Source organism: Mustelus asterias, chromosome 6 (genome assembly GCF_964213995.1).
Source record: "Mustelus asterias chromosome 6, sMusAst1.hap1.1, whole genome shotgun sequence".
Taxonomy (NCBI): Eukaryota; Metazoa; Chordata; class Chondrichthyes; order Carcharhiniformes; family Triakidae; genus Mustelus; species Mustelus asterias.
Window position 1 is genome coordinate 50689788 of NC_135806.1, and position 19633 is coordinate 50709420.

A 19633-nucleotide genomic window follows, 5' to 3' on the forward strand; every position below is an offset into this window, starting at 1 on the left:
AAGTCCAACAGGTTTATTTGGAATCCTGAGCTTTCGGAGCGCTGCTCCTTCATCAGGTGAGCCACAGCAAAGACCGATCTGTAGCATCATGTATAACTTTACCGTCATTAGCAATATGCTGAACATTCCAACCTCCCTTCGGCTGCAGATGCTCCAAATAATACACTGGGGACCTTTGGGCATTGCCAACTGTAAACACAGGCCGAATCCACAGTGTGGTGGCCAGGTACTTCAAGAACATGATAACAAACTGGCAGATATGTGTGCTGAACAAGCAGGACCAGAGCGACACAAACAGAAAATGCTGGAAAGTCTCAGCAGGTCTGACACCATCTGTGGAGGAGAGAACAGAGCCAACGTTTCGAGTCTGGATGACCTTTCGTCAGAACTCTGCCATCCAGACTCAAAACGTTGGCTCTATTCTCTCTCCACAGATGCTATCAGCTCTGCTGAGATTTTTCAGCATTTTTGGTTTTTGTTTCAGATTTCAGCTTTTGCAGTAATTTGCTTTTATCACAGGACCAGAGGGTTCCTTTTCTCCCCACACAGTTCCCGACTATCTGGGTATTGAGTTATTCGTTGGCGGATCTTCTCCGTGTGGTGTAGTGAATGACTTCTCCTTGATGGATTGAGGTGAAGCAATTGGGCACGGCAATGACAGAGACAGTGGTGAGACTGTTGAAGGAAATGTTCATAAGTCATTGCATCCCAGACCAGATAATGTCCCCAATGTATAACTGAATGCTTCATCCAATTTGCCATCATGTACAGCTTCCAGCACCGCACCAGCTCCCCCAACATAACCACAATCAATCAGTGAGGCTGAAAGAGGGATCCACACCATAAAAGCTTGCCGAAGGAAAAGTGATGCCTTCTCAACAGCATTGTTAACCTATGGTACCATCCCACTACAATGCAATTTAGCTCCATCTGAATGCCTGATGGGCAGAAATCTCTGCATACAACTCCCTATGCTGCCAAAGGAACTAATACCAGTGTTGGCAGCCAAAGATTACCAAAGCATCTTGGGCAGAGAACAGTCTCACAGGCAGACGCAGGCTTCTATCTGCAACAATAAGGTTATACACCATACCTCCCACATGCACACAAAGTCAACAGAGTCTGGATTAAGGACTTTGTTAGAGGGGGTGTTATTGTCAGCCACAGTACTTCCTTCTCAACGCTCTAACGATACAGTCAGGAGTATCAGAAGGAGTCTTCTCCTCATCCCTTGAGGTGACCCTTCACTATACATTGGAAAGAAATGGAAGAAACCGATCACATTCAAAACAAACTCCTATTCACCGAGGTATACCCAGTACAACAGAGTCTACCACTCCTGCAGCTGCTGTGAAGACAAGACCTGGAAGAATGATAAAGCCTCTAAACTGCCTGAAAGGGTTAATGTGGGACTGGGTATCGCCCACGCTGAGAGGTAAAGGGACACATGATCCGAGTCTAAAGGACACTTCTCTGGATTGAAAAATTTCCTTTACAATCTGAGATAAAGGGTTAAGTTTTTGAAGTCTGATGTGGGCAGGCATGGAGGTGGGTAGGCTCGGAACTTCACACTGCTGGCCAGGGTGCTATTTTCCTGGCAGCACCTTGCCCACCCCCACCGCAGGCCATTTTTGCCAGAGGCAGGATTGGGATAGGAATGACAACGCTACCCCCTCACAAGTAGCAGTAGCCAACTCAGCGAGTAAATGGCTGATTTTCAGTGAGCCTCTGGATTCCTGCATGCACCAAATTACAGATTAGCTGCCTGTAAGAGGCATTGTGGCAGCGGACCAGGTGGCCTATGCTCCCGGCAGGCTTGGTGGCCATACTTGCTTGGCTTCAGCTGCAGCCACAGGTTGCTGAGGGCTTCCCTCCATAGAGATAGCTGCTAAGGAGATTTTCTCCCTTCGAAGTTAGAAGTGCTGGACCGAGGATGCCTTAATCTCAGAGTGCCCTGTGTCTCACTTACCCGTTGGGTATCCTGCTGCTTCTGATGAACTGGAGGGCCTCCAACTTCAACAGCCTGGCCAACATCCATTAATTGGCCAATCCATAAAAAATCATGGCCCCACACAATGCAGGATTCTGACCCCAATTTGACCTTGATGGCAGGTTTATGAAGCACGCAGGGAAAATCTGTCTCTAAGTCTGCCGTTTATTCATCTGCATAATTTAGCATTCTAAATAGGCTTGAGTCCTCAAAGCAACCTTATGGTTTAATTCGCTCTGGACAAAGCCAATTAAACAAAACAAAGCCGGTCACTTGGGACAGGCATTTTCCATTGAAAGCACTGTCAGTCTTACGTATTGCCACACTAGAATGGGGACCTGTCGGAGATAAAGCCAGTTTTAAAAAGTGAATTGATTAGGATATACAGCACAGAAACAGACCCGTCAGCCTAACATCCCTCTTACAAACATGGAACAATAGATTAAGTAAACATTTATTCATTGGCTTTGTGTATTAACAGATATTTGTATAGTTCATTTCCTTAATTCCATATGCATTTTAGTGCCAAAGATGAAGTGGGAGTGAATGCCCTTGACTGCATTTGACCGAGTATGACATTAAGCAAACCTAAAAACGAAAGCCAGTGAGAATCAGGGGAAAATCTCTCCACTGGTTGGAGTCATACCTAGCACAAAAGAAGAAGTTTGTGGTTATTGGAAGTCAATCATCTCAGTCCTGGGACATTGCTGCAGGAGTTCTTCAGCTGCTCCTTCAATGACCTTCCCTCCATCATAATGTCAGGAGTGGGGATATTCATGGATTGCACAATGTTCAGAACCTACACCACTCCTTAGATACTGAAGCAAACCATGTCCGTATGCAGCAAAACCTCAACAATATTCAGACTTAGGCTGATGAATGGCAAGTAGCATTTGTGCTTCACAAGTGCTTGGCAATGACCATCTCCATCAAGAGAGAATCTAACAATCCCTCCTTGACAATAATGTTCTGGGGACCCGGATCCAAATCCCGCCACGGTAGATGGTGGAATTCGTATTCAATAAAAAATATCTGAAATTAAGAATCTACTGATGAACATGAAACCATTGTCGATTCACGGAAAAACCCATCTGGTTCACTAATGTCCTTTAGGGAAGGAAATCTGCCATCCTTACCTGGTCTGGCCTACATGTGACTCCAGAGCCACAGCAATGTGGTTGACTCTCAACTGCCCTGAGGCAACTAGGGATGGGCAATAAATGCTGGCCAGCAGCGATGCCCATGTCTCACAAATGAATCATAGAATAAATGCCCCCCCCCCGCCCCCCGCCCCCCGCCACCACTCTGCTATCAACACCCTGTGGATTATTATAGAACAGAAATTGAACTGGATGTTCCATACATGGATGTGGCTACAAAAGCAGATCAAAAGCTGGAGATTCTATGGAGAATAACTCACCTCCAGACTCCCCAAAGTCTGTCCACAAGGCACAAGTCAGGAGTGTGAGGGAACACTCTCCACTTGTCAAAATGAGTAAACTCCACCAACACTCAAGAAGCTCGACACCTTCCAATGCAAAGAGCCCTTGACTGGCACCTCATCCACCATGTTCAATATTCACTCCCTGCATCACTGATGCATAGTGTTGTGCTACAGATATTTGCCAAGCATTTCTCGACAGCACCTTCTAAACCAGCAACATCTACCACTTAGAAGATTAAGGGCAACAGATGCAAGAGAACACACCACACCACCTGCAAGTTCCCTTCCAAGCCACTCACCACCCTGACTTAAAACTATATCGCTGTTCCTTCACTGTCAGTGGGTCAAAATCCTGTAACTCCCTTCCTAACAACACTGGGTGGTCCTATAGTGAACAGCAGCAGTTGAAGATGACGGTTCACCACCATTTCAAAGGCAATTTGGGATGGAAATATAAATGCTGGTCTAGCCAACGATGCCTGCACCTCATGAATGAATACATAAAAAAAGATTTCTGATTCTCACAATGCCTCAGTTGATGAAACCAGGAAGTACCTGAGCCACCAAAGAGTCTGGACTCAATCATGGATCTGTGCTGAGCTAGCTGATTTTGGCTGCAGTGGGGCATTGCCATAGTACTTAGCTCCCTTGGTCTATTGAGGAGGAGACTACTACTATAAATTGCTAATCGCTGCTATCAGTAGGAAAGTGTTTGTATGAACAGTGGCTGTGATATGTTCCTTTGCAAGACTTTTCCTGGGTTAAGTATTCTATTCCTTGTGTAATGATTGGAATGGAAACAAAGTAAAGCACCTTCTTGTGCCCATTTTTTTGCAATGTACAGTACCTTTTAAGACTTTTTATAAGGAACGTTTTGGGAGTTAAGTTATTTTGTTCTCCCTAAGTATGTTTTTATAGTTCCTCTATTGCACAATTTCAAGGTATCTCTCCAGCAATCCTGAAGACACCAAATAATGTTGGAGCATATAAACAATTCTACAATTCCCCCTCACAACAGTAGGTCCAAAAATACCATGTAGTGTATTGTTACTTCGATTTGTATTTGTTGGTAAATTTGTGAGCTTTTCATGCAAAAGAATTGTATACCTGGTGTCAGCTTTAAAGACATTTCAGTTCATGCAGAATAAAGCTTCCTCCACAAATACTCCCCTGTTTTGGGGCCTTGGTTTGCAACTATCTTGAAATCGTGATAAACGTTTAGAGGCTAAATCAAACACAAATTTTTATAATTTGCCAGCATATTTTGGAAGATGGAGATTATAATTTAAAAGGAGAAAATAAAGGGCACAATGTTTATTACAACAGCAAAAATGAAAGACCAAAACCTTGGTTTTAATTGCTCCTCAAGGCCCAGAAGGAAGCATTAGACACGCCCTCCGCTTCACTTGTGTTGCTGTTAATTGTTCTCACAGATTCGTGGCTGAAGTCTCCATTTTGTTTTATTCATTCGTGGGACATGGGCATCCTTTCCTTCTCCCCATGTACTCTATGAACAGTATGTTTTGTCTGTATAGTGCACAGGAAACAATACTTTTCACTGTATTTTTTTATTCATTCATGGAACATGGATGTCGCTGGCTGGCCAGCATTTGTTGCTCATCCGTAGTTGCCCTCAGAGGGCAGTTAAGAGTCAATCACATTGCTGTGGCTCTGGAGTCACGTGTAGGCCAGACCAGGTAAGGATGGCAGATTTCCTTCCTGAAAGGACATTAGTGAACCAGATGAGTTTTTACGACAATCGGCAATGGTTTCATGTTCATCAGTAGATTCTTAATTCCAGATATATTTTACTCGAATGCGAAGTCCCACCATCTGGCAAAGCGGGATTCGAACCCGTGTTCCCAGAATATTAGTTGAGTTTCTGAATTAATAGTCCAGCAATAATCATAGAATCCTACACTGCAGAAGGAGGCCATTCGACCCATCGAGTCTACACTGACCACAATCCCATCCAAGCCCTATCCCCATAACCCATTGCATTTACTCTAACTAGTACCCCTGACACTAAGGGGCAATTTAGCATGGCCAATCCACCTTACTCTTTAGATAATGCCACAAGGCCATCACCTCTCCATTCAACCCTACCTAGCTCCCTACCAATCTCCCGGTCAGATGTCACAGTTGGTAGAATTGTTCGGGGGGTGGGCCTGATTTATCTAAATTGGTGATCTTCATCCATCTGGCCCATTGCTTGCCCCTGCACTCAAAATACAGGGCAGGATTTTTCCCCCTCTCCGCAGCATGTTTTGTGGTGGTGGCCTCTTATGGTCCCGTCATTGTCAACATGGTTCCCCGTTGACCCTCCACAACCCTTGCTGCTGAGAAACCCGTGGCAGGGGTGCGCTGTAGGTGGGACTGTAAGATCCTGCTGGCATGAACAGCAACAAGGTTTTGGCGATAACCACAGCTCCAGGTTGGTATTTTCCAGCTGTTCATGTCCCGCTGCCAGAGAGAACGGAGAATTTCCTGCCCCGCTTCAAGAATGAACGGAGAATCTGGCGCTCAGCCAAATCTCCATTCACAGCAGCGGGACCGGAGAATATCTGCTGCAGGCAAAATCGGAGAATTCTAGCCCCCAAATTTTTGCTTTGCCAAATTTAACTCCACATACTCAACACATCAGCTGTATCATTGAAAGTATACAGCCTGGAACAGTTCATCCATGATTTATACATCTTCGGCTATGAAAATTTTAACATTTTTCTTAACTGTGATGTAAAAACTTTAAGTCAGATCAATCAGGGTTCAGGTATTGCTGATTTAACTACTCTAAAGCTGCCTTTGCATTTATGATACAAAAGGTATGATTAAAAGATTGATACATGTTGTCCGATAGTTTTATCAAGACGATATCACGTGGCACAGTGGTTAGCAAATCAGCTGTGTTTAATTCCACCAATGTTAGGCAGGAAATGGATTTACCCTTGCATTTTCTCATTTGAAACCAGCTAATTGTTCTGTCACTCACCACCAGCTGAACCAAGAAAAATTGAACATATAGTCAGTTGGTCAGACATATTTATTCCATTTCTAGTGGTGTCTAAAATTCATTAAAAGAAAGAAAATGTTATGATAGTCCCATCATGTTTTGTGATACAAAAGTTACTTTTAAGAGATAATACACATTGGTTGACACATGCACTCTGAACAAAAAGACTTTTGCAATTCACATTGATTCATGCAACTTTAGGTGCAGCTGTAGCTATGGGGAATATTTTAATTAGCAATGCATATTGAGCAAACTCAACTGGCGGAATGTTTCCTGCCCACCATGGGAATCATAGCAGGCAGGACACAAACCATGCAAAGATCGATGACCTCGGGCAGGATTTTCCAGTCTTAGGGCGAGCATGGCTGGAAAATCCCACCCAATAAGTTAGTGGCATAATCAGTTATTAATGATTCATCCTCAATAATTACACAAACCAAACTGGTTCATTACTGGAATCAAGAAAAAAATGGCGGGATCTTACTTGCCCTTCACGCTACGCTCCTGTTGCAGCGAGGTAGGAGAATTTGGCAGCCAGCCAAATCTCCATTCACTGCAGCGGGCTGGGAAAATCGCACCAGCGGTGGTAAGATTCTGGTCAAAAGCGTTGCCTTTATATCAGTTCATCTTATTAAAGTTGTCAAACCGGTATAAAGGATTTACACTTGACTTGTAGTGAGATGTATTATAGAAACAAGCCTGCCCTTTGTACTAGTCTGTCATCTTGGATTGCATTTACCCGATATGATATGGCAGGGACAGAAGTGTTTCACCATGATACTCTGGCTATCATGGTGTGGAGTAGGCCTGATGGACTAGCTAGTCTTTTTACATCTGTATATCTGTGTACTTTCTCCTAATCTTACGTTTATTCCATGGCATGTCTTTATTTCAGCAGATATTTGCTTACAATTGTGTTGTATGAGTGCATTCAATCACAAGCTAATGCATTTCACTTCAAGAAGTATTTAAGATGGCACCAGTACAGATGGGAACATGTTCAATCAATCAAAACAGGTCAATATTTATTACTGTTGTGACTGATAAAGTCATGAGCTGTGCCTTCAACAGACTTCATAATTTGGATGTGACATGAAAAATAAACAAAAATAATCCTCACCACATTAAAAACTTCAATGAAAATTAGTTGCTGATTTGAGTGTTTGAATAAAATCTTAGTTAAGAATAACGTTCTCATTCTATTCAAGGGCCAGGCCAACATTTGTGATTTTCAACTTGTCTCCAGGTGAAGATAAAGAGAATAATTCCTTGTTTTGTGCTGACTGTGATAGGAACAGCTCTTCTTATCTCAAACTATTAAATCTCCAATATATATTTATGATATTAAATTTTAGATGGTCAATGTATTGTAAGAAAGTACAGAGGGTGATACCAGAGATAAGTAAAGACCAGAGAATGTTCCACTTGGTACATTGTTGAAGCATTACCACAATGACAATCAATTCAGAAGACTGAAAATGATCTCAAGGGTCAGGCATGGGTATGAAGTTGAGTGGTGGTGTGGGGACGGTAACTGAGAAGCTGTGTAGAGCTTGGAAAAACCGGAAAAATGTATTAGAACATAGAACATAGAACGGTACAGCACAGAACAGGCCCTTCGGCCCACGATGTTGTGCCGAGCTTTATCTGAAACCAAGATCAAGCTATCCCACTCCCTATCATCCTGGTGTGCTCCATGTGCCTATCCAATAACCGCTTAAATGTTCCTAAAGTGTCTGACTCCACTATCACTGCAGGCAGTCCATTCCACACCCCAACCACTCTCTGCGTAAAGAACCTACCTCTGATATCCTTCCTATATCTCCCACCACAAACCCTATAGTTATGCCCCCTTGTAATAGCTCCATCCACCTGAGGAAATAGTCTTTGAATGTTCACTCTATCTATCCCCTTCATCATTTTATAAACCTCTATTAAGTCTCCCCTCAGCCTCCTCCGCTCCAGAGAGAACAGCCCTAGCTCCCTCAACCTTTCCTCATAAGACCTACCCTCCAAACCAGGCAGCATCCTGGTAAATCTCCTCTGCACTCTTTCCAGCGCTTCCACATCCTTCTTATAGTGAGGTGACCAGAACTGCACACAATATTCCAAATGTGGTCTCACCAAGGTCCTGTACAGTTGCAGCATAACCCCACGGCTCTTAAACTCCAACCCCCTGTTAATAAAAGCTAACACACTATAGGCCTTCTTCACAGCTCTATCCACTTGAGTGGCAACCTTTAGAGATCTGTGGATATGGACCCCAAGATCTCTCTGTTCCTCCACAGTCTTCAGAACCCTACCTTTGACCCTGTAATCCACATTTAAATTAGTCCTACCAAAATGAATCACCTCACATTTATCAGGGTTAAACTCCATTTGCCATTTTTCAGCCCAGCTTTGCATCCTATCTATGTCTCTTTGCAACCTACAACAGCCCTCCACCTCATCCACTACTCCACCAATCTTGGTGTCATTAGCAAATTTACTGATCCACCCTTCAGCCCCCTCCTCTAAGTCATTAATAAAAATCACAAAGAGCAGAGGACCAAGCACTGATCCCTGTGGCACTCCGCTAGCAACCTGCCTCCAATCCGAAAATTTTCCATCCACCACCACCCTCTGTCTTCGATCAGACAGCCAGTTACCTATCCAATCGGCCAACTTTCCCTCTATCCCACACCTCCTCACTTTCATCATAAGCCGACCATGGGGGACCTTATCAAACGCCTTACTAAAATCCATGTATATGACATCAACTGCCCTACCTTCATCAACACACTTAATTACCTCCTCAAAAAATTCAATCAAATTTGTGAGGCACGACTTGCCCTTCACGAATCCGTGCTGACTATCCCGGATTAATCCGCATCTTTCTAAATGGTTGTAAATCCCATCCCTAAGGACCTTTTCCATCAATTTACCAACCACCGAAGTGAGACTACCTGGTCTATAATTACCAGGGTCATTTCTATTCCCTCTTAAACAGAGGAACAACATTCGCCATTCTCCAGTCCTCTGGCACCATCCCCGTGGACAGTGAGGACCCAAAGATCAAAGCCAAAGGCTCTGCAATCTCATCCCTTGCCTCCCAAAGAATCCTAGGATATATTTAATCAGGCCCAGGGGACTTATCGACCTTCAGTTTATTCAAAACTGCCAGGACATCCTCCCTCCGAACATCTATTTCCTCCAGCCTGTAACACCTTCTCTTCCTCAAAAACATGGCCCCTCTCCTTGGTGAACACTGAAGAAAAGTATTCATTCATCACCTTGCCTATCTCTACTGACTCCATACTCAAGTTCCCACTACTGTCCTTGACCAGCCCTAACCTCACCCTGGTCATTCTTTTATTCCTCACATAAGAGGAATATTTCCTGTCGATCCTGCAAATTTTAACTTCTGGCTACTAAATGGCGAGGCCTTCAACACTAACCTGTGGTTGAGAAGTGGAAAGGAGGAATCAAAGGCCTCTGAGGTGTTGGGAAATTGGGAGAGTTGGTGTTAGGTGGAAATCAGAAGGGTCTCAGTGGCCCTTAGATTGCAGCCGTTGTTACTAATTATTGGCTCTCTTCATTCACCCTTGATGTAAAATACAATTTGCATTGGATATACAGCGTAGGAGCAGGCCATTTGGTCCAATCAATCCATGCTAGTGTTTAAGATCCAGTTGAGCCTCCTTCCGATTTTCCATGTCTAAATCTACCAACGTAACATCTATTCCCTTCTTCCTCAACTGCTTGTCCAGCTTCCCCCTAAATCCATCTATACTATTCACTTCAACCAATCCCTGTGATAATGAGTCTCCAATTCTCACCAGTCTTTGGGTAAAAAGTTCCCTATCAGATTTCTCTGTGACTATCTTATATTAATGAACACTAGTTATACTCTCCTCCATAAGAAGGAATATTCTTTCTGTTTCTACTCTACCTTTCATAAACAAAACCTTTCACAATTTTAAAGACCTCTGTTAAATTGGCACAGTGGTTAGCACTGCTGCCTCACAGCGCCAGGGACCTGGGTTCGATTCCCAGCTCAGGTCACTGTCTGTGCGGAGACTGCATGTTCTCCCCATGTCTGCAAAGGTTTTCTCTTGGTGTTCCAATTTCTTCCCACACCCCAAAAATGTGCGGGTTAGGTTGATTGGCCATGATAAATTGCCCCTTAGTGTCAGGGGGATTAGCAGGGTAAATACGTGGGATTTGTGTGTATGTGCTTGGGAATGAGATAGAGAGTGTGTGTTTACGGGAGTGAGAGAGTGAGTGTGCTTGTTTATGGGAGTGAGATTGTGAGTGTGTGTGTTTATGGGAGTGAGATTGTGAGTGTGTGTGTTTATGGGAGTGAGATTGTGAGTGTGTGTGTTTACGGGAGTGAGATTGTGAGTGTGTGTGTTTACGGGAGTGAGATTGTGAGTGTGTGTGTTTATGGGAGTGAGAGAGTGAGTGTGTGTGTTTATGGGAGTGAGAGAGTGAGTGTGTGTTTATGGGAGTGAGATTGTGAGTGTGTGTGTTTATGGGAGTGAGATTGTGAGTGTGTGTGTTTACGGGAGTGAGATTGTGAGTGTGTGTGTTTACGGGAGTGAGATTGTGAGTGTGTGTGTTTATGGGAGTGAGATTGTGAGTGTGTGTGTTTATGGGAGTGAGAGAGTGAGTGTGTGTGTTTATGGGAGTGAGAGAGTGAGTGTGTGTGTTTATGGGAGTGAGAATGAGTTTGTGTGTTTATGGGAGTGAGATTGTGAGTGTGTGTGTTTATGGGAGTGAGAGAGTGAGTGTGTGTGTTTATGGGAGTGAGAATGAGTTTGTGTGTTTATGGGAGTGAGAGTGAGTGTGGGTGAGGGTAAGTGATTGAACACTCTGAGACTTGGAGTGAACCTGACACACAATCACACACAGTCTAACCCTCTCACACTCAAATGATAATTTTTATTAATTACTCTTTTTTTCACTTTATAATTTATTGCTTTGACATTGCTTTATTTTTTCTCAGCAAGTTGCCTTTTTTCTGAACTTCAACTTGTTCTTTTTGGAACTCAATTTAATGTTGTGTCAAAACTGATCTTTCTGAAATTTGCTCATCAACCCCTTGAGTGAGAAAGAATTGGAAATGTGACAACCCAAGCAAAAAGGTTTGGGCAAGCCTGCTGTAAGCCAAGTGGAGGCCTCGATGGATCATCTTTTAGGCACTTCTGGCTGACAATGGGTACAAATGTCTCAGCCTTGTCTTTTGCACTCAAATACTTGGTTCCACCATCATTGAAGATGGGGTTCATGGGTCCTTCTCCTCCTGCTAGGGGTTGTTTAATTTTCCAACCATTCATGGTTGTGCATGGCAGGACTGCTTTGATCTGCAGCACTGGTCTGGGGATTTTAATGTGATCTCATGGATCTTTTAGCTTGGTCAATAGTTGATGTTGATGTTGTTCAACATGCATGTATTCTGTGTTGCAACTTCACCAGTTAGCATTGTCTGGCATATCAAGCATATCCACTGGTTGAACACATAGTAAGGAGTGGGGGGTAGAGGTGGAGAGGAGAGGGATAGTAAAATCAGCACTGCCACGTAAATAAATGCAAGTCCGAACCTCACTGTGGTGTAAAATGGAGTGAAATATAAGCTATGAAGAAGAAGAGACATTCTGTCATCCAACAAGATTTTTTGAAAATACAAACTCATTGATGTCCCATACGAAAATAATTGAATTTTGTAAACATTACTTGCTAACCTCTGTTTATGGTCATGAGTTTTAAGCTTCTCTGAGGCGTGTCTTCAAGTTAGTTAAAATGACAGAACTTCCATTCTAGATTACTTAGTTTAACTGGTTAAGAGCTATCCCAACATGCTTGCTTTTAAAAATTGTTTTTGTTTATAATGTGACCAATCATTGCAACAACCCAGACAGATCAAAAAGCAATTTGGAGCACTGCTCTCATACAGTTCTACAATCATAGAGATACAGGGAATTGCCATTATTATTTGGATAAACTGAGACTCATTTAACAAAGAACTCACTTTCATACAGCAATGGGCAGCACTCTTCTGAAGTGATTCACTTATATGCTTCATTACCAGGATTGTAAACACAAGCACAGTACATGTTGTCATGACAGTGCAGCAATGATGTATCATTATTGAACATGATAAGCATAACTATTAATTATATCTTCCACAGCTGAAAAAGCTGTGTAAGCGTCATTAAAAGTGAATTTACAGTTTGAATAAAAATCATCTCAACCTAGTTTATAAGTTGTAGAAATGATGTGCTTGGATTTTCCAGCATCCACATTGTCAGCTCTGAAGCAAACCCTTTCAGAGGAAGTTGCCTCCGCACTGTTGTGTGTCTAAGCTGAAAGCACACCATTATTGAAGATATTAGGTGTTATTCATTTCTGTGCACATCACTTGCGTGGAACTTTATATGATTTTGATATATTCTGTTGCAAGACTAACGCCTACTTTTATCTATACTTCAGGGAACCCTGGGTTTGGACCACAATGCAAAGCAATTGGGAAAGGCACCAGCAACAATTTAGTGGTTACAAACAGTCCCATGGCACTCCAGAGAACCGGACTTCTATCAAACCAAGCATTTGTTCACAACAACCACCTCAATCGCACCATCTATCGTCAGATGCACCCAAATCTAAACATTCCTGCTTCCGATACAAGGTCTTGTGATGTTTTTTGATTTTAATTTGTTGATTTAGTTGACCTTTTATTCCAGATTTCAATCCTGAATCATTAGAAGATCTCTCATATTTATACAGTTTCAAATAATAGGCACGGTTTGAGAAAGGGGAATTGATAACATTGAGCAAAACAGGAAGATATGAAACTGCTGCGTTTTATTTGCTTGCATTTTAGGATCTTACGAAGTCAGGCTAGTATGTCTGAACATCTGGTCTGGTGGGCACAACTTGCATGAGGTACAAATGGTGAGATTTTTGGACATCTTGCCTGAACATCGAGGGTATCATTCGTCCTTGCGAATTTTGTACAGACCTTTGTAAATTGGCCCTGTGCCAGAATCAATGGGCTTTTCTCATCAATTCACTTTTTCAGTACTGCACACCCATCAAAACTGGGTATTTCTGCAATTTGCTACTTTGGATTTTATGATTTTGATAGGGAATTTATATTAGATTTAAAATGATTTTTCTTAGCTATCACACTGCTGTATCTACATAATCTTGGTGCTCCAGTTCCCTCCCACAGTCCAACGATGTGCAGGTTTGGTTGAATGGCCATGGTAAATTGACCCTTAGTGTCAAGGAGATTAGTAGGGTAAATAGGTGGAACTATGGCGATAGGGCCTGGGATTGTTGTCAGTCCAGGCTCAATGGGCCGAATGGCCTCCTTCCTGTCGGGATTCTACGATTCTAGGATTATTTGTTCCAGGGATTTTCAGCATGACACCTTTTATAGAACTCCTTTCCCACAGTGCACTTGCAGACAGTAGTTACTCCAGTGACCAGCATGAGAATGAGATTTAGTATTCCACTATCAATGATGGATTTGAAAAGGAAGAATTCATGCAAATACAGATGCCATATATCCACTCATCCTCATCGCATGAGCCAAGTCTTCTGACGTAAGCGCTCCTACTTGGGAAAATGTAAAGGGATCAGTCCTCACTACTTAAACCTTTGTGGCGAATTGCCCATAGTGGATGTGGTGATCTACTGGCCATTAGCAGGCTCTTCCAGGCCCACTGAAGTCGATGGTTTTTTTGCCTGGCTCACCAGCTTTCACCGTGGAGGGTTGACTTTGGCAGGACTGGAAGATCCCGCCAGTTGGAGGGGCCAGAATATCTCCTCAAGTCTGACCTCTCACAAATGTTACCACATTGGGAGCCTCACCTGAAGCTATGAATAGTACTGTAATATAGCATGGTATGTGTGCTCTGCTCAAAAGCCTTGGTTCATTCCCTGCTGATCCATCATCCTAGCAGTTTTTGTCTGCAGTGGTTTGTCATTGCCTTCCAAGCTCAGGGGCAGGGTGAGGAGACAGGTCTCAAGTCTACTTCAGCCAGAATGGGAATCACAGCCATGCTGTTGACATTCATCAGAACCGCACACTAGCCATCTAGCCAACTGAACTAACCAGCCCCAAGTTGCTGCAGTATTTTATTATAAGATTCAATCTTTCCAAGCTAATACCAATAACATTTTCCCCATCAAGTAACAGATTCACATTTGCCAAAGGAACACTTTCATCAATTTTCTAAAGGAATAATGGCAACAGCATAATATAATATACCTGTCTAAAAAGTCAGACCATATAAATGATGCACCAAAGACCCTTGGAACTCCTAACAAGAACGTGTGGTATATTATGGATTGTAGAGAAGATTTCTATTAATATTCAGATGTTGTTGGAACAGAATGATGCAAGTAAAATAGCCATCAGCTGAGCAGAGTCGTAAAATCTTCATTTTGCACCAGTTCATGATACCACCATTATTTAAGGAATGGACATACAGGATGAATAATTGTTGAAGAAGCAAGGGCATATGTGAGAAGATATGATCAAATCAGGAACACAGATACAATAAGACACATTCCACCACTGAAATTCCAGTGTATCATTCTGAAGCAGACATTCATTTGATTGCATAGATAGGTGTGGGGAAGGTTGGGGGAGGGGGTGCCCAATAAGATGTTGAGAATTGATGTCTGCACCAGTGTTTATAGCACAATCGCACCCTGCAGAGAGATGCAAATATGCAGCAGGAGAGGCAGGCTGCATGAGGCCTTGGTAGACAAAGAGGAAGAAGACAAAATAATTGGAGGTGCTGCGTAATCAGGCAGATATCAGGATTGAGTTTCCTTCTATTCAGTTTTAGGCTGGCCAACTGCCCACTAGTTCCCAGTGTGGGCAGCACTTAACATGAAGCTGGTGTTTTGCTTTCAGAAAACAAATGCCTCAAGCTTTTAGCCTGGAGAAGTGTGGAGCTGGGGGATGTTCCAAAATACATAGTGAATATTAAGCTCACTAAGCCTGGGCTTATCCACACCTATTTGGGTGGGTTTGGCGGTACGAGTGGAAAATATTGAGAGAAGGCCCAGAAATGTGAGACGGGATCATCTACCCACCTCCCTTCAGCGGTGGGTCACGTTTCCCACTGTCCAACACAGGGAACATCATTACTATATATTAGCATTTCATTATCCAGCCCATATCCCAAATCAAATTAATCTTCGTCAGAGTGGCGCAATGTAAGTCACGTTTCAAAAGGCATTCACCTGCTGAGTGGAACTCCTAGGGAACTCAGCGGTGAATATATTCAAGCTGGTATAGCCCATGTCTTCAGGGGAATTGGGGGGTGGTCACAGGAAAATCTGCGCAGCAGCTTCTTCACGTCTGCCCTGTGGTATCGGAGCACAGGCTTCATTGAAGGGCTGCAGAAGTGCAAGGAAAGGGATGCCTGGGCATGGGTCCCACTGCAGTTTGGGGGTGTGGAGGGAAACGGGGCGCGGGTGTCATCAGCACGGACTAATGGTTCCATGCAATCATGGGGTCGGATGAAGAAAAGGGCAAGGCAAATGAAAAACATATCGAAGATGACTACTTTGTTACAGCTGAGACTGTTTAGCATGAGCTCAATTGACATACTTGGAGTCAGACGAGTCAGACAATTGTGCCTACTCAAGCAGCACTGATGTGTGAAAATGCCAATGACTGCTGCTCAGAATTTAAACCTTAGCCCACAGTCTTCCAAATCCAATGATTGCAATGGTGTGGCAGTACATTGCCAGACTGGGCAAATGGCAATATGTACTCAAAAAAGGTGGCCACAGCTCACTGCCCAAGGATGGCACTCCTAAATCTTCAGTCCATGCTGAAGTGCCTACTGACAAGTGCCCCAAGGGCTAAAGTGAGTGCAAGGCCTTGAAGTGAAGATTAGGACAATGCCTACATCTGAGATGAGAGTTCAGGATGCAGTCACGTGGTCAAAGATGTTGGCACTCAATCATGTGGTGTGGGCCAGGGTGGTGTGAGATCGTGTCCAACCAGCATGTGAAATAAGGACTGGGAATCAATGTTGTGGCTGAGACATGAGTCAAAGATCTTTGCGAGGCAGCTGCAGATGATGATGGGCAAAAAGTGGTCCTTCGGACAAACGCTAACCATCAAGTTTCTTCCTTTGATCCTGCATTGTGGAGACCATCAGGGACTTGGAGCCTGCTGATCTCACTGTCTGCCTTCTCGCTTATAAGCAGGAGAGAGGAAGATGGTCGATAGTGGCGTTTGGCTCGCCAATGTGGTAGCAAAATCGTCAAGAGGAAAGGGTGGCAGGTTTTGCTCTGCACAGAGGATGAACCCAAGAGAGTTTGTAGGCATCTTGCTAGACTCAGGGCCTCCAGATGATACTTGTCATACCTACAGATGTTTGAGAACCAGTGTTGCCAAAGACTGCTTATGCCCAGGGAACCAATTGGTCACATCTCTCACTTGCTACATGATTGGGGTGATGGAGACTTGGAGAGTATCCACTGCCAGTTTTGCTCAAAGTGACTGCGGTGCTCAATTATTCCATAAGTTGTTCATTCCAGGGCTCCAGAGCTGGCCTCTGCAAGATTTCACAAGCCTCTGCCCACAAGTGTATCCAGGAGTTCACGGAAGTAATTTTCACAAGGGCACGCAGCTTTGTACATTTTGACTGGGATCAGGCAAGCCAGGAAGGAAGAGCGATGGATTTGTGCAGACCTCCAGTTATCTACTGATGCAGGTTGCCATTGACTGCACTAACATGGCACTCTGATCTCCAGAGCATTAAGCTGTGAACTATGTGTACCGAAAGGGCTTCCACTTGTTGAATGTTCAGCTGGTCTGAGACCACACCAGACTCATCCTGCTGGTATGTGCATGATTCCCAGTGAGTGTACAAGATCCTTACAACCTGAGCCACTCTCAGTCCCTGACATGTTTCAGGGGCCACTGAGGCTGCAGAGTTGGCTCCTCAAGGACAGGAGGTGGCTGATGATGCCTGCGCAGAGGCCACAATAAAGCAAAGATAGGATACAATGAGGCTCATGTTGCCAGTCGTACTTTGGTTGATCAAACCATAGGGATGCTCCAGTGCCTGGACTGGTGTGCGGGTCCCTGCTATATAATCTGCAGAGGATTTCAGGCATCATCGTCACCTACACAACCTGCCGCTGCAATGGGGGAAGAATGGCCAGAGGAGGAGATGGAGATCACCTCCAATGACAAGGACATCAAAGACAGTGAGACTGAGGTGGTCCTTGAGGGTGATAATATTGACCATGAGACCATGGCAACGTCCAGATGAGGCAGACAAGCTCAGGATGAGCTCACAGCTGGTGGATTCATGGTGAGTGATAAGGATATCCAGTGAGGACATCCCATAATCTTCACATGGCATTGCACTTGCATCTGACTGATGGCAGTACAGATACCCTCTATGATAAGGCTCCTGTCATGCTGCAGCAGATGCCCATGGTCACTAGGGGGTGGCACGGTGGTTAGTACTGCATCCTCACAGCGCCAGGGACCCGGGTTCAATTCCTGGCTTGGGTCACTGTCTGGGTGGAGTTTGCAAGTGCCCCCCATGTCTGTGTGGGTTTCCTCCGGGTGCTCCGGTTTCCTTCCACAGTCCGAAAGACACGCTGGTTAGGTCCATTGGCCATGCTAAATTCCCCCTCAGTGTACCCGAACAGGCGGCAGAGTGTGACAACTAAGGGAATTTCACAGTAACTTAATTGCAGTGTTAATGTAACCCTACTTGTGACACTAATAAATAAAACTTAAAATAATACAGGAGAATGATGACAACTTGCAGTGGGGACAGTCCATAGATCCCCACAGATCTCCTGTGAATGTCTGACTCCTGTCTGTCTGATGGCAACTCACTTGCTCTCAAGGGTCACATCATGGCGTTGCAGCAGGGAAGCTTTAACTTTTCCTGATCCTATGACATCTTTTGTGAGCTGATCTCTTAAGGACCACAGAGTCACTGGAGACAAAAGCTGATGGGATAGGAGACCAGCTCCAGAGTGCACTTGGAGAATGACTGAAATGTGTGATGCCAGCCCAGGACATTGACAGACACAATTCCCAATGAGATACGGGCATGAGTGACGTGTTCAGTCACCATGAAGCAACACCATCAATGTTCTGGGAAGCTTGTACACAGCACAGGGAGGATGCATTGGACTGAGAGCCCTGCCTTTATTTTGTTCAGGAATCATGTTTTCACTTCAGACTGACAGGAACAATGCTCATCATAATAAGGAGCCATAGAAAGGGTAAAATTAATGGAGTGTATTTATAGGAGTGAACATCATGTACAAATTATTAATACTCATGCCTGTTCTGCGCAGCTACAAATTCTTGATCTTTCAAACCTTGCACTACAGCTTGGTGCACTCTCAACATTCACAGTTCAGGTGGAGATAGTCTGCTAACTGCCACGCCCCGTTGTCTGCGATGACCGTGGCAGGCATTCCCTGGAGGGACGAGACCTGGGGTATCCCAGCCAACTTTTGGGGTCCTGCTATGTGGCAGTGCCTTCCTCCTAGGCCTGTGGAGCTGGAATGTGGCAGTGCCACACTCCTAGGCCCTTGGAGCTGGAGCTGAAGTGGTCACAGGAAGAGGGGATTTGGATGGGCCGGACACTCCCACAGTCACTTGGATGGATGGCCCGGAGTGTGCACCAGCTGATGCTCCTCTCTGTGGATGCCTAAGGGCCCTTGGCTGCCTCCATGAGAGGGAGGGGCAGCTGAAGTGAGCTCGAGAATCCCGTCCCCCTCTGGCATTGACACTGATGCATGCCAGCCAGTGCTTCTGCCATTGATTGCAGCTCCTGCAGTCGTGTAGGACATAAGTCTTGGACCATAGCGGCCACCACCTTACCAGTATTGACCTTGCTGCATTGACCTGCTGGCACTATCACCTCAGTCTGAAGGCAGACGGATTCCTCTATCGTGCCTTGCAATCTGAAGAGTGTACCAGACATCCCCTCTTTATTTTCCCTATGTTGCCTTTCGAACTCCAGCAACTGAGAAATGACCGAGTCCAGAGGCTCGCCATCTGACTCGGACTCAGGAAATTCCTGGCTTCCAGCAATCCTGTGAGTGCTGACACCCTTGGGTACCCCAGTCTCCACCTGCTGTTGATCAGACTTTGCAATGTGCTCAGCAGATTGTGAGCCCTAGGCTACTCAAG

At 44.4% G+C, this 19633-nt stretch overlaps 1 protein-coding gene across 1 annotated transcript in view; it reads left to right on the top strand.

Annotated features, from left to right (window-relative positions):
* Positions 1-19633, top strand: part of LOC144495292 (zinc finger protein GLIS3-like) — a 598751-nt gene that overhangs the window by 126055 nt on the left and 453063 nt on the right. The window contains exon 3 of the mRNA XM_078215378.1: positions 12916-13111. Within this exon, the coding sequence (XP_078071504.1) occupies positions 12916-13111 (196 nt within the window). The remainder of the gene's footprint in view (positions 1-12915; positions 13112-19633) is intronic.